This window comes from Schistocerca piceifrons, chromosome 2, assembly GCF_021461385.2.
Source record: "Schistocerca piceifrons isolate TAMUIC-IGC-003096 chromosome 2, iqSchPice1.1, whole genome shotgun sequence".
In the NCBI taxonomy this organism is placed as follows: domain Eukaryota; kingdom Metazoa; phylum Arthropoda; class Insecta; order Orthoptera; family Acrididae; genus Schistocerca; species Schistocerca piceifrons.
In genome coordinates, this window is record NC_060139.1 from 858,818,170 (window position 1) to 858,832,041 (window position 13,872).

At 39.7% G+C, this 13,872-nt stretch overlaps 1 protein-coding gene across 1 annotated transcript in view; it reads right to left on the reverse strand.

The window, feature by feature from the left end:
• Positions 1–13,872, reverse strand: part of LOC124775060 (NFX1-type zinc finger-containing protein 1-like) — a 439,199-nt gene that overhangs the window by 235,863 nt on the left and 189,464 nt on the right. The window contains exons 6-7 of the mRNA XM_047249854.1: positions 10,923–11,066; positions 5,276–5,465 (exon numbers count right to left, since the gene is read on the reverse strand). Coding sequence (XP_047105810.1) covers positions 5,276–5,465; positions 10,923–11,066 — 334 coding nt within the window. The remainder of the gene's footprint in view (positions 1–5,275; positions 5,466–10,922; positions 11,067–13,872) is intronic.

Consider the following 13,872-nt stretch of genomic DNA (forward strand, 5'->3'; position numbering starts at 1 on the left):
ATGAGATTCCTTGTTAAGATAATCACCACATGCTAGATAATGTCTGTCCAGGAGCCTCTATATATGCTCATGTTGATCTATACAAGGGCGATGTACTTGAGGACAATATTATGGAAATGGAAGAGGATGTAGATGTAGATGAAACGGGAGATACGATACTGGGTGAAGAGTTTGACAGAGCACTGAAAGACCTGAGTCGAAACAAGGCCCCGGGAGTAGACAACATTCCATTAGAACTACTGACGGCCTTGGGAGAGCCAGTCCTGACAAAACTCTTCCATCTGGTGAGCAAGATGTACAAGACAGGCGAAATACCCTCAGACTTCAAGAAGAATATAATAATTCCAATCCCAAAGAAAGCAGGTGTTGACAGATGTGAAAATTACCAAACTATCAGTTTAATAAGTCACAGCTGCAAAATAGTAACACGAATTCTTTACAGATGAATGGAAAAACTGGTACAAGCTGACCTCGGGGAAGATCAGTTTGGATTCCGTAGAAATGTTGGAACACGTGAGGCAATACTGACCTTACGACTTATCTTAGAAGAAAGATTAAGGAAAGGCAAACCTACGTTTCTAGCATTTGTAGACTTAGAGAAAGCTTTTGACAATGTTGACTGGAATACTCTCTTTCAAATTCTAAAGGTGGCAGGGGTAAAATACAGGGAGCGAAAGGTATTTTACAATTTGTACAGAAACCAGATGGCAGTCATACGAGTCGAGGGGCATGAAAGGGAAGCAGTGGTTGGGAAGGGAGTGAGACAGGGTTGCAGCCTCTCCCGATGTTATTCAATCTGTATATTGAGCAAGCAGTAAAGGAAACAAAAGAAAAATTTTGAGTAGGTATTAAAATCCAGGGAGAAGAAATAAAAACTTTGAGGTTTGCCGATGACATTGTAATTCTGTCAGAGACAGCAAAGGACTTGGAAGAGCAGTTGAATGGAATGGACAGTGTCTTGAAAGGAGGATATAAAACGAACATCAACAAAAGCAAAACAATGATAATGGAATGTAGTCAAATTAAGTCGGGCGATGCTGAGGGAATTAGATTAGGAAATGAGACACTTAAAGTAGTAAAGGAGTTTTGCTATTTGGGGAGCGAAATAACTGATGATGGTCGAAGCAGAGAGGATATAAAATGTAGACTGGCAATGGCAAGGAAAGCGTTTCTGAACAAGAGAAATTTGTTAACATCGAGTATAGATTTAAGTGTCAGGAAGTCGTTTCTGAAAGTATTTGTATGAAGTGTAGCCATGTATGGAAGTGAAGTATGGACGATAAATAGTTTGGACAAGAAGAGAATAGAAGCTTTCGAAATGTGGTGCTACAGAAGAATGTTGAAGATTAGGTGGGTAGATCACGTAACTAATGAGGTGGTATTGAATAGGATTGGGGAGATGAGAAGTTTGCGACACAACTTGACTAGAAGAAGGGATCGGCTGGTAGGACATGTCCTGAAGCATCAAGGGATCACAAATTTAGCATTGGAGGGCAGTGTGGAGGGTAAAAATCGTAGAGGGAGACCACGAGATGAATACACTAAGCAGATTCAGAAGGATGTAGGTTGCAGAAGGTACTGGGAGATGAAGAAGCTTGCACAGGATAGATTAGTGTGGAGAGCTGCATCAAACCAGTCTCAGGACTGAAGACCACAACAACAAACATCTTGAAGCAAGAAAAACTTTGCTCAGAAATATACATAGAGCCAAAAGAACTTACACCCACAAAACTACTTCAAGAGTAGAATCAGGACAAAAAGTCAAGTAATGTCACAGCATTAAACATTGCTTTCACAGTGCAATCTGACCACATGCCAATAAGTTCAAGCTTGCGTCCTCAGGTGCTGTGTCAACATCAGCTGCAGTGAAGGGATAAGAGAGCACATGAAACTTGGGTTCAATTTTCTTACAGTCCTGAAATCTTGTGACCTGCTCCTCCATACTCTGCAGGGGACCCTTAATATTACCAGAAACACATTCAGGCACATTGTGTATTCCTAATGAAGGGAAACGCTTAAATTGCTTTTACCTGCATGCCTTTCCTTGTTGTGCTTTGAAAGATGTTACATGTTCCCACATTTTATGTGCAAACAACTTCTTTCCCTGCTACGTCACATCCATCCATTCAATTTCTCAGATATAGCAGGGTGAAAATATCTCGTGTCTCCCCTTCTCACAAAATCGTAAGATATCTGATTTGTGCTCAGAAATAAGACTATTTCATTCTGCAATGCACAGACTCGTAACACTGCCAAGGCTCAACCAATTCACACCGATGTGGTACATCACGTTTTACCTCTGTGCCTCTACATCCTCAAGAAACAATATGAACTGTCAATGGTGCAGCAACCTCGCTCTGGTTGCATGCAACACACCAACAATACCATCAACTTCTACCACATGCATTAAATCCAGCACTGCTTTAAAAAGCTCTCCTGATGCAAAATGCAATGAAAAGACAATATATCACTGTCTGTGTCTTGTGCATGTAACCTCTTTTTTTTTCTTTTTTTTCTTAACAAAGAAAACTTAGCCGTACCTACAACTTTCCCACAGAACACTCTGGCCCCTTTGGTCATATTGCTTGCAGTTTTGTTCCTGGAGAACCCACTTTTCTCCACACAATTCACAGCACGCTTGAGTATGTCCTGACCAGTGGTTCTATTTGTCATTGACTGTAGGCCAATTAACTCATCTGTGATGACGAAATTTTCATTAACTCAATGGATAAAGACAAATAATTGTGCAATGTCTTAGTTATCTGTGCTCCCACCCAATGCCAATAAAGACCAAACAAAACCTTTGCTCAGTCTTCAGTTATTATGTGAGTTCATCAAAACTGAGTCCTTGGACTGCACTATAGTCCTTCTTGATTATGAACTGCTTGCAAGATCGGGACACAATATGCTTGTACTCTGTACCACACACTCATCGTCTGGGAAAAAAAAAAAAAAAAAAAAAAAAAAAAAAAAAAAAAAAAAAAAAAAAAAAACACCCGGCTTGTTGCATTTACCTAAATTATGGGTTACCAAGAAACCTGCTTTTGTGGCACTATTTTGATGTGTTAACTGCTTTGTAAACAATGATTGTTACTTCCTCAGCCTTTTCACAAAAATCCACAGTTTTTGTCTTGTGTTCTTCCTTGGAAAGTCTGCTGCCAAATTTGCTATGTTTTGTTTCGTAATTCTTCTCATATTGTACTCATATATGTCTATTGTTTCACGACACAATCAACACTGCTTCAGTTACAGTGATAACAAAAAAATGTGTGTTTCTTCATTAAACAAATGACATTGATGACTGATTAAAGCTGGAAATTTATATATTTACTGTTGCATATACAAGTACACCAGATCAACCAGAAAAACAGTGTGCATCATACTATATGCGGAAACCAAGTTGACATTCGGCGTAGTGACTGATGGGAGTAATCATAAAGGGGAAATACCTTTCTGTGCACTACCATCAGCCACCAAACTGAATGCCAACTCGGTTTGTGTGATTAGTACCTGAATTGTACACGGGTAATGGTGTGGCCATCCTAGTAGAAAAGTTGGGTCGCACATAGGATGGAAGCCTCGGTAAAAGTGGATTTCTCTGGCTGTCATGGCAGGCCACTCAAAAACTCTTAGCAGGCCAAATGTGGCCCACGGACGGCTCTTTGCCTGCCCTTTATCTATGCTAATCTCTGTATCTTTTGACGTGCAATGAGCTGTAGTACATGTGTCAGACAGTCCCTAATGCATACCACAACAATATGGTTCAGGGATCACATAGCTACTTACTAGTTGTTGTTGCTGTTGGTGGTGGTGGTGGTGGTGTCGTCCAGCACTGAATTGGCAAGCGATTTGCTTATGCTGATCCACCTGTTTTCTGTTACAATTTGAAATAGTCTACTGCAACTGCAGAAGACGACTAGCAGATGTGGGTATTCCTGAACTGAATTAGTAGCGACACATTAGCATGAGAAAAGGGCACTGTTTGAACAACCCCCAAAATGGAGATGGGCATTCATTAGGTACTCACAATATGGCCACTACAAATGTGCCTATATCACGAATCTTACCCATCCTGTGCTTGTCTGTCATGCCAACTGGCATTACAAGGTCTGGTAACATTCTATCAAGTGAAATGCTAAAGTATCCGACTTACTATGGTGACAAGAACATTTTCTTCATATGGTGGTTATTTCTAATTAAGTTCCTCAATGCACTTTGTCATAATATGAAAATGAAAAGAAATTGTGGAAAAAAGTAAGTCTAGCTCTCAAAATAATTTCAATTTATGTTTTAATTTCTGATGATACACACTTATCAAGCGATCCAAAAATTAAAGTCAAGGCAGCAGTGCAAACACAAAGTGTGTTTATAGTTCATGTTATTCATCATTTATTGACTTACTTACAAGACACTAACTACTCAATCACACATGTGACACACTACACTGAAGCTATCCAATTATTTATTAGTATTACTTTTTGTGAGAGCCCTGACACTATCACTATATGAAATAACATATACTTTATTATAAGGTTTATATTTCATTGGGAAGACAGATAAAACATATATCCAAATTCATTAAAAACACAAGATTTTTTGTCGTATGCTTTGGAGTGTCCAAGTATTTCTGATCAAGTCACAATAAATTTACTTAGTTATTCATTTTAAATGCAGTTGCTAAATCCCCCCACACAAAGATTTATCCATCTCATATTTACTTATTTGTCCATTTTAAATGCAGTTATTAAGTGTCACACACAAAGATTTATTCGTCCGTCTCTCTCTCTCTCTCTCTCTCTCTCTCTCTCTCTCTCTCTCCTCAATTTTCCTAATGGTGTTATAATTTTTAAATACATTTTATTCATTTTCATTGTTTCTGTTCCTTCATTCCTTCTGATTTTGTACAACCATCTCTTGTAACACACCGGACTTATGTTCCAGCAGACAGCAGTTTAAACCCGCCCAGCCATCCAAATTTTAATTTTTTGTTATTTCTCTAAATTGCTAAAGGTGAATGCTGGCACGCTTCCTGTTAAAGAGATTGGCCAATTTCTTTCCCCCTCTTCCCCTAGCCAAGCTTGTGTTCCAATGAATGAATTTGTCATCAAAGGGATGTCAAGCTCTAATCTCCCTTCTACTTATATTAACTTGAACTAGCATGGTGAACTAAATTTCCTTTAAAATTGCATTATTTAACCATACGAAAATCACAACAATAAACACAATTTGTTTTTTAGCCAAATGGTGAGCCATTCACAATTAAAACATAACTTACCAATCATGTAAAAGCCTTCTTTAGCTCTAGAGAGAGCGACACATACTCTATTTTCAACTTTAAGAAAACCAATGTTGGCATCCTCATTGCTCCTCACCAATGACAATAGAATTATTTTGTTTTCTTCCCCCTGGAAGTTATCTACAACTGTTATTTGGACATTCTGAAGTGCACCAGATTCCCTTTTCAGCTGAAAATTTAAGGCAGCAGCAATGATGAAACAGTTAAGATAAACACAATGACATAAATTTCAGTGTGTATTATGCTAGTCTACACTACACTGAAAAATCCAAATTCTAATATTAACAATGAAACAAAAAGATACAGTGCTACTTATGATAAAGATGACACAAAGTTGGAAACAGGCACAACTAAAAGGCGCTTACAGAAAGAGCTTTCAGCCACAGCCTTCGTCAGAAAAAGAAAGAGAAATACATACACACACATTCACACAAGCAAGCACATCTCACACACACGAGCATCATCTCCAGCAGCTCAGATTAGAATGCCACTGTCACATGGTATGGAAGCAGCAATCTGCTGCTTGCCATTCCACCTAACAGTTGCACCTCCTGTGGGCATGAGTGGTGAATACATATTGTCATTTGCTGTGAAGGTCATGTTATTCCTTGCAGCCATTGATGGAAGGCATTACGGTGGAACACCAAGGAATAACCAAAGAGCCCTCATTAGCAATGTGTGGTTGGTTGGCTCACTAATATGGGGGAGGGGACCAAACAGTGAGGTCATCCATTCCATCGGATTAGGGAAGGACAGGGAAGGTAGTTGGCTGTGCCCTTTCAAAGGAACCATCCTGGCATTTGCCTGAAGAAATTTAAGAAAATCACAGAAAACCTAAATCAGGATGGCTGGACGCAAGTTTGAACCATCGTCCTCCAAAATGCTAGTCCAGTGTGCTAACCACTGCACCATCCTACTCTGTCATTAGCAACGAACATTAGTCAAAATGTAATGTACTGAACTTGCTTTATTGTATATGCCCCGGAGAGGAGGAGGAACCTAGTGCTCATTGTAAAGTACACTGATGAACCAAAACATTATGACCATCTGCTTAATAACTTGTTGGTTCATCTTTGGAATGAAATACATCACTGACTCTGCATATCAGGTATCTGACAGTTTGTTGGTAGGTTTGGGGAGGTACGTGGCATTAGATGTCTATGCACAGGTCACATTATTCGCATAATAACAGTCTGTTGATTTGTGTACTCAGTGACGGCACCCGACTGCAACCCAGATGGGTTCCATCAGGTGAATTTGGTCACTGAGGCATCAACATGAGTTCACTATAATGCTCCTCAAACCACTGTAGCATGGTTCTGGCTCCTGGCAACCACACTGCTGAAAGATGACACTGCCATTAGGGAAGACATCAAGCACGAAGGGACACAGGTGGTTCACAGCTGTCAGCGTGTCTTCATTTACTACCACACATCACATTCAAGCACAGGAGAATGTCTCCCACAGCATAATACTGCTCCCACCACCCTGTGCCCATGGTGTGCTGCACATTTCAAGCCGCCGTTCAACTCGATGACGGTGTTTGTCCAAATGACCATCGACCTAGTATAGCAAAAATGTGATTTATCCATTGACTGACAGTTTAATTCCGGTGGTCCTGCACCCACTGCAATTGTAATTGACGATGTCATTGCACTGGCATGTGAACATGTAGGGTTGGTCTGCTGCAGAGCTCCATGTTCAACAATGTACAATGCACAGTGCCCTCTGAAACACTTGTGCATGCACCAGCATTGTTCTCCTTCAGTACAGATGTCTCAGATCATCATCTATCCTACTTTACAGATCAGACAAGCCTCCAAACCTCACATTCTGTGAAGACTCTTGGATGTTCAACTTTTTAGCGCCAAGTGGTAGTTTCACTGTCCTCTTACCTCTTTCCATAGATGCTCACAACAGTAGCATGTGAACAGTTGACCAGCTTCACCGTTTTCAAGATATTCATTCACTGGCTCCGTGTAATAACAATACGCCCTTTGTCAAAGTCACTTACCTCAATGAATTTCCAATTTGAAGCCCACGTCTTTGCTGGGGTGATCCTCTGTCTGTGTCTGTTCCACTTGCATACTTTTGTTACATGTCACAAGCCTGCAATGCCACCAGGCGGCATTCAGTGTTGTGATGGACAGTGGTCACAATGTTTTGGATTATCGATGTACACTGTATTGATGGTTAATATGACAATATATGGTTGAACTGATAGAGCTCTGGTTATGAACACTTTAAGTTGTTTGAGGAGAGAACTCAGTTCTTTTTCCAGTTAATTCACAAAAGGTCCGAAGAAGGAGATCCGACATGGTGAAGAAACTGCTAGCTGGGAGTGAATAGCAAGACCAGCTCTAGAAGATAAATTTATGTGACCATAATATCCAGAAAATATTAGCAACCAAATTGAATCTACAAAAGCCCTGTGCTATTCTGGGAGGATGTATGTAACAAGTAGGTTTGATGTCTCCCTGTGAGCACTGGGCAAACAGCACAGCCTGCCTCCATCATCTGAAATGCACCTAAATTAACTGAAAAAAATTGTATGTACCTGAGAAGCGGTCTTTCCTGACAGTGATTCCCAACTAACAGCACAATATAGTTTGCCATTTGGGGAAATAAATAAATAAATCAATGAGGCTCTTTTAATTTCCTGACCAGAAACAACATCCATTTAATGAAAAATATTATGCTCGTGGACTTTTTTATTCATCTTACAAAGGAATATGATCCAGTCACACACTCAGCTCCTACCCAAACAGGATGCCTATGGTCTAAGAGGAGTCTGCAATGAGTGCTTTCAGTCACATGTATCAAATAAAGAGCAGCTGGTAGAAACAGCAACCCATGATGCAATGAAAACTTATTCAGATACAACAGTAACCTCGTGAGCCCCAAAGGCTCAACTTTAGACTACCCCTCTTTTTTTTCCTTTATTAGCAATTTCACAGAAAACATATCTTCAACAGTAACTTTATTATTCACTGATAATATAAACCTCCTCTTTTCTAACATTTTTCCAAGGCAGAAAAGAGCCAACAGAGTTGACAGCAGTGAAAGCCTCCTGCACTTGTGCTGTGATAACAACATTTTCCTTAACATGTATTAAACAGCTCATGTGACATTCTGCCCATCAAAGAGCCATACATCATACATACAACTATTTGTCATAGACAATAATGTTATGGAATACGTCACTGAAACTAAATTTCTTACCATGGACAATAATGTTATTGAACAGGTCACTGAAACTAAATTTCTTGGACTGTGGATAGATAACATACTACAATGGAAATATGGAAGTAGGCCAGATCCTGCAGCAGAGGGTGTAGTTTCAGGTGACAGACATGAGCGTATAGTAGAACGGAGATAATGCCTTTGTCAGCAGGAAGAACTATGGTGTTTTCATTTCTCTTAGCACTTTGCATTCTGCTGTTGTCATATTTGCAATAAAAAGAAAAGCAGACAGTACCCCGGGACATTCAGTCTACAGAAAGAAGACCTGCACAGATCTATTTCTTCATGTACTGAGCTATAATCGCCCGGCGCTGTGGTGGGCCACTCTAATGATGCTAGTTTACAGCACACATGCTATCTGCGACAAAGACAGCCTCCCAGCTCAGCTGCAACACCTTAGCAATATGTTTTGCCAAAATGGTTACAGTGAAGTGCATATCAGATGTGCATTGAAGAAAACGAATTACACAGCCACTCGCAAAGAAGATAAGCTTGCTTTTATCCCCTATATTGGGCCTCCCTCAGCCAAAATCCTGAGAAGAAACAATATCCACGCCAGCCTTCAAACAGCAGAAAAAAATGAAAGATTTGTTTCGCTTGGTGAAGGACAAATTACAACTGCAAATACCTGGTATACACAGTATCGCTTGCGAATGTGGCCGCCAGTACACTGGGCAAACACAGCTTTCACAGCACTGCCGGGAACACGTTAAACGTGTACATCTGAGGGGTAAAGAAATCGGCAGTGGCAGACACGGCCTCAAGTAGGGACATATGTTCGAGTACAAAAAAAAAACAAAAATGTTGTGCCAAGATACTAGCTTCTGGGAGAGCATCATCAAAGAATTAACTGAGATAAGACTGCATGACAAGCTCATCAACACTGATGAGGGCTACCAGTTAAGTTTGGAATGGAACCCTAAACTAGCAGCTATATGCTGAGATCATGCCCAGCAGTTGACACTTGAGTCTGGCCAAGACAGAAGATGCCATAAGTGTAACTGACCATCCACACCCGTGTGCCGCCCCCTCACTAGCCCTCATGCCGGAGAAAGGGGTGGGGAGAGAATGCTATTACTCAGCTATATACAAGGGTAGCTTGGAAAGTAAGTTCTGTTACGATTTTATTCCACAGCACCACTACGACAGCAGTTCTGCTCATGTGCAGTAGTACCTCTGGTTCAAGAAGAAATAATTGACCCCATTTTGTGCTTGCTCTGTGTTGTGTGTCATTCGTAGTGATTGTTTGTAATGGCACCATTGATCAAAAATCCCACCGTGGTGAACTGAGATCTGTGATTCATTTTTTGAATGCTAATAACATTAAACCAAGTGATTTTCATTGAGAAATCTGTGAGGTTTACGGAGAAGATGCAATACGTGCTTCAATGGTGAGAAGACAGGTCTGACAGGTTAAGGAAGGGTATGATCAAATGCATGACGAAGAGTGATGTGGACATCCACCTGTGGTTTCTGATGAACTGGTTGGTGACTGATTTTTTACCACAAGATGAAATATACAGTAAGGATGTTTATTGTGAGATGCTCAAGAAATTGCACAGTGCAATCCAGAACAAGCACAAAGATTGCTCTCAAAAGGTATGGTTTCCATTCATGACAATGCCCAATTACACACTGCAAATGTAATAAAACAACTCCTTCAGAGCTTTGGCTGGGAAGTTTCCGGTCATCCTCTGGTTAGCCCCAACCTCCCTCCTTGCAATTTTCATCTCTTTCAGCATCTGAAGCCGTCCCTTGGTGGTAAGTGATTCAACAACGATGACGTTACCACATGGTTGACAACACATTCTATTACAAAGGAGTACGTAAACTCACATCATACTGTGAGAAATACCTGGAAAATTATGTGGGCTACACTGAAAAGTAATGGAAGTGTTATAGATTTTTGTGAAATAAATTGGTTTCGCTATGTGTATTTGATTCCTTTTTTATTACCAAACTTATTTTCCAAACTACCCTTGTAGATGGGATACCCACGCGTCACCGACATTTCACCATAAGTTGAAGTCAATGAGAACGACATTCATCAAAAAGTAGCAGAATCTGAGCGCAGTCATCCAGATGGAAGGCTGAGAAGATTTCATCAGCAGTACACGCCGGGAAAGCCTACATTCAAATAATCATATTTATGTTATATCCTGAATATGAAGTATTTTCAATGACAAACTGCATCAGGTGAGACCATCAAATGAGAGTGACATTAGATAACATTGTCTTGTCTCTCCTCTGCTGATTTTCATTTTCTTTTATCCATGTACTTTTCATGGAAGTGAAAAATAATATACATTCCACAATACATCAAGATTATATTATTCATTATCACTCATTGTCCTCATGTAATACATCTCTCCACAGTACTTACTTTCCTCATGTAATACATCTGCCCAGAGTAAGTTGTCAGTATAGTAATTTCACTTTCTGTGTATCCCTGAAGCAAAAGGTATCTGCAAAGAGCTACTAGGAATTCTGCTTCAAACAGGTTTCGACGACTAACTGTTTCAGTTACCTGAAATATGAAAACAAATTTTGATTAAAAAAAACTGTAATTCATAGACAGCAATCATACTGTGATATTTTAAACAGTTTTCTGTGAAAGGTCATTCGTAAGTATTTTCAATATAGCTGCTGGCACATCTGTCTACTACAACACATATCTGTAATTTTCTTCAGCACTTTATTGATGTGGCTATAAAATAATCACTCTATGCTCCTTTTTAAAAATCCTCACTTTAGAGGAGTAAATTTATTTTTATATGTTATTAACTTCAATTATTTCTGAAGTGTAATAACGTATGATATGTATTGCTCAACATAAATTATGAAAAGAACTGCAATGGCAAAAGAAGGATTCAAGAGAAAACAGAAATTACTTTGTGAACCACTAAACAAAGATCTGAGGAAAAGACTTGGCAAATGTTACATCTGGAGGGTTGCACTGAATGTTGTGGAGACCTGGACACTGATGAAAGAAGACTGGAGGCACTACAGATGTGGATATGGAGGAGATAGGAAAAAGTGAAATGGGAAGACTGAGTAAGGAATGAAGAAGTATTAACAAGAGTTTGAGAAGAAAGAAACAGGAAGAGAAAACGGAACTGGATTGGAGGGACTGTTTATTGAAGGAAAGAATAGAAGGAATGGTGCAGGGAAAAAGGGGAAGAGGAAAAAGAAGTTATCAAATGCTGGACAATATCGAAGGAGACAAATATTCAGAAATGAAAAGACTGGCTATGGACAGACAAAAGTGGAAGAGGCTTAACTAATGACAAGACCTGCCATAAGGCAGAATACCATACCACCACCACTAACAAGAATAGCAAGTATGGCCACATGATAAATGAAGCACTGAAGCAGAAGTTTACAAGACACAAGAAAAAACTAAGGCTGATAAAAACATTACTGCTACTAAGTGTGTAATAAAGTAATGCAGCAGTGCAAAAAAATCTCTGGCAGACAGAAAGACAATTTATGTCAATAAGATCATAACATTGACAACAGTGAGCAGATATCACTACTATTGATCAAATTACAGTTACTAAATCCATGTGAAGTAAGTAAAATCATAGGAACACCACTCAGGTAAAACAATATAGTTGACATTAAAGTCTAGTACTATGTTGTACCAACAAAGTGATTAAAATTGATTTTTTTAGCACGGCTGGGCAGCTACGTAGCAGAAATTTTGTTCAGACATAATTTGCTCGATGAGTGGTGATGTAAGACCATTAGCACGTTATAAGCAACTCAAAATCAGAATACTGGAGAGTTAGACAGAAATGGTGACACAGCCAAATATTTGTCCTTCTATGGTGAAAATTACTAATAATAGGTCCAACTAATAGACGGTTCACACAAGGATAGTAAGGGGCTGATGAGTGGAATTCGAGGTTATGTATGTAATTTATAGATTGGAGCGATGACCCCAATGAGATTAAACTCTGCCATTGCTGCAGCAACATAAAGTACAATGCACAAAGCATGCATATTCAAACACAGAGATATGTAGACAGGTAGAATACAGTGCTGCCGTCAGCAACACCTATATAAGACAACAAGTGTCTGGTGCAGTTGTTACATCAGTTACTGCTGCTAACAATTGCATGCTATCAAGATTTAAGTTAGTTTCAACTTGGTGTCATAGTCGGCGCATGAGTGATGGGACACAGAATCTCCCATTTCACAAGTGTACCATGAATATCAGGAATACAGTAAAATACTAAATCTCCGACATTGCTGCAGCTGGAAAAAGATCCTGCAACAACGGGAACAAGATGACTGAAGAGAATCATTCAACATGACAGAAATGCAACCCTTCCACACATTGCTGCAGATTTCAGTGCTGGGCCATCAACAACAACATGCAAATCATTCAATGAAACATCACTGGTATGGGCTTTCACAGCCGAAGGCCCACTCGTGTACCCTTGATGAATGCACAACACAAAGCTTTACACCTTGCCTGGGCCCGTCAATACTAACGATGGTCTGTTGATGACTGGATGTTGCCTGGTTGGACGTGTCTCATTTCAAATTGTATCAAGTTGATGGACGTGTTGTAGTGATTCGAGAATTTCCATGTAAATTCTGGAACCACTCGACCTTCTGCTGCCTCGAACACATGATGTTTTAAAGATAACTATGAGAGAGAGAGCCTATTTACTGTGCAACACATGTCTGTGTGTGCAGGATGGACGTTTATCGTGAGAAGACAAGAGCTGTGTCAAACGACACTGGCGCCATAGAACTGTATGGAGGATGCAAGGAGTAACTATGTATTATTCCTTGGCAGGAGAGTAATTGTGATTGTTATAGACAATTGAAACATGATTTGTCTAGAGACTCTCACTTAATCTTGGTGTTAGACTTGATAGAAACAAGACCTGTCTTTTGAATTTCTGGTGGTTATTAAACCCATCACAATGTAATTATATTTAGTTGTATCTAATGGGTATCGGCACAGTTGACTTGCGAGAGTTTGTATGCTTATATGTGAAACTTGTGGAGATGAAAATACACCTGAACTGAACTGAAAGTATGAGGGTACAGAGTTATTTCTATTGAGAGAGAGAGAGCAGTTTTAGTTCCTCTAAGCGGCATTATTTTTTCGGAGAAGAAGTTGTGGAGAATGATGCAGCCACATATCCAGAGAAGAGGATCGGCTAAACATTTCAAGTAAATCAACTGTTGAAAGACAAGCGTGAAGTTCACAATCCAGTTTTGCACCACTTCTCATGTCTCCAAAACCATTAGAGTGTATGGATATGGAGACGACCTCATGAATCCATGGACCCTACATGTCATCAGGGGACTGT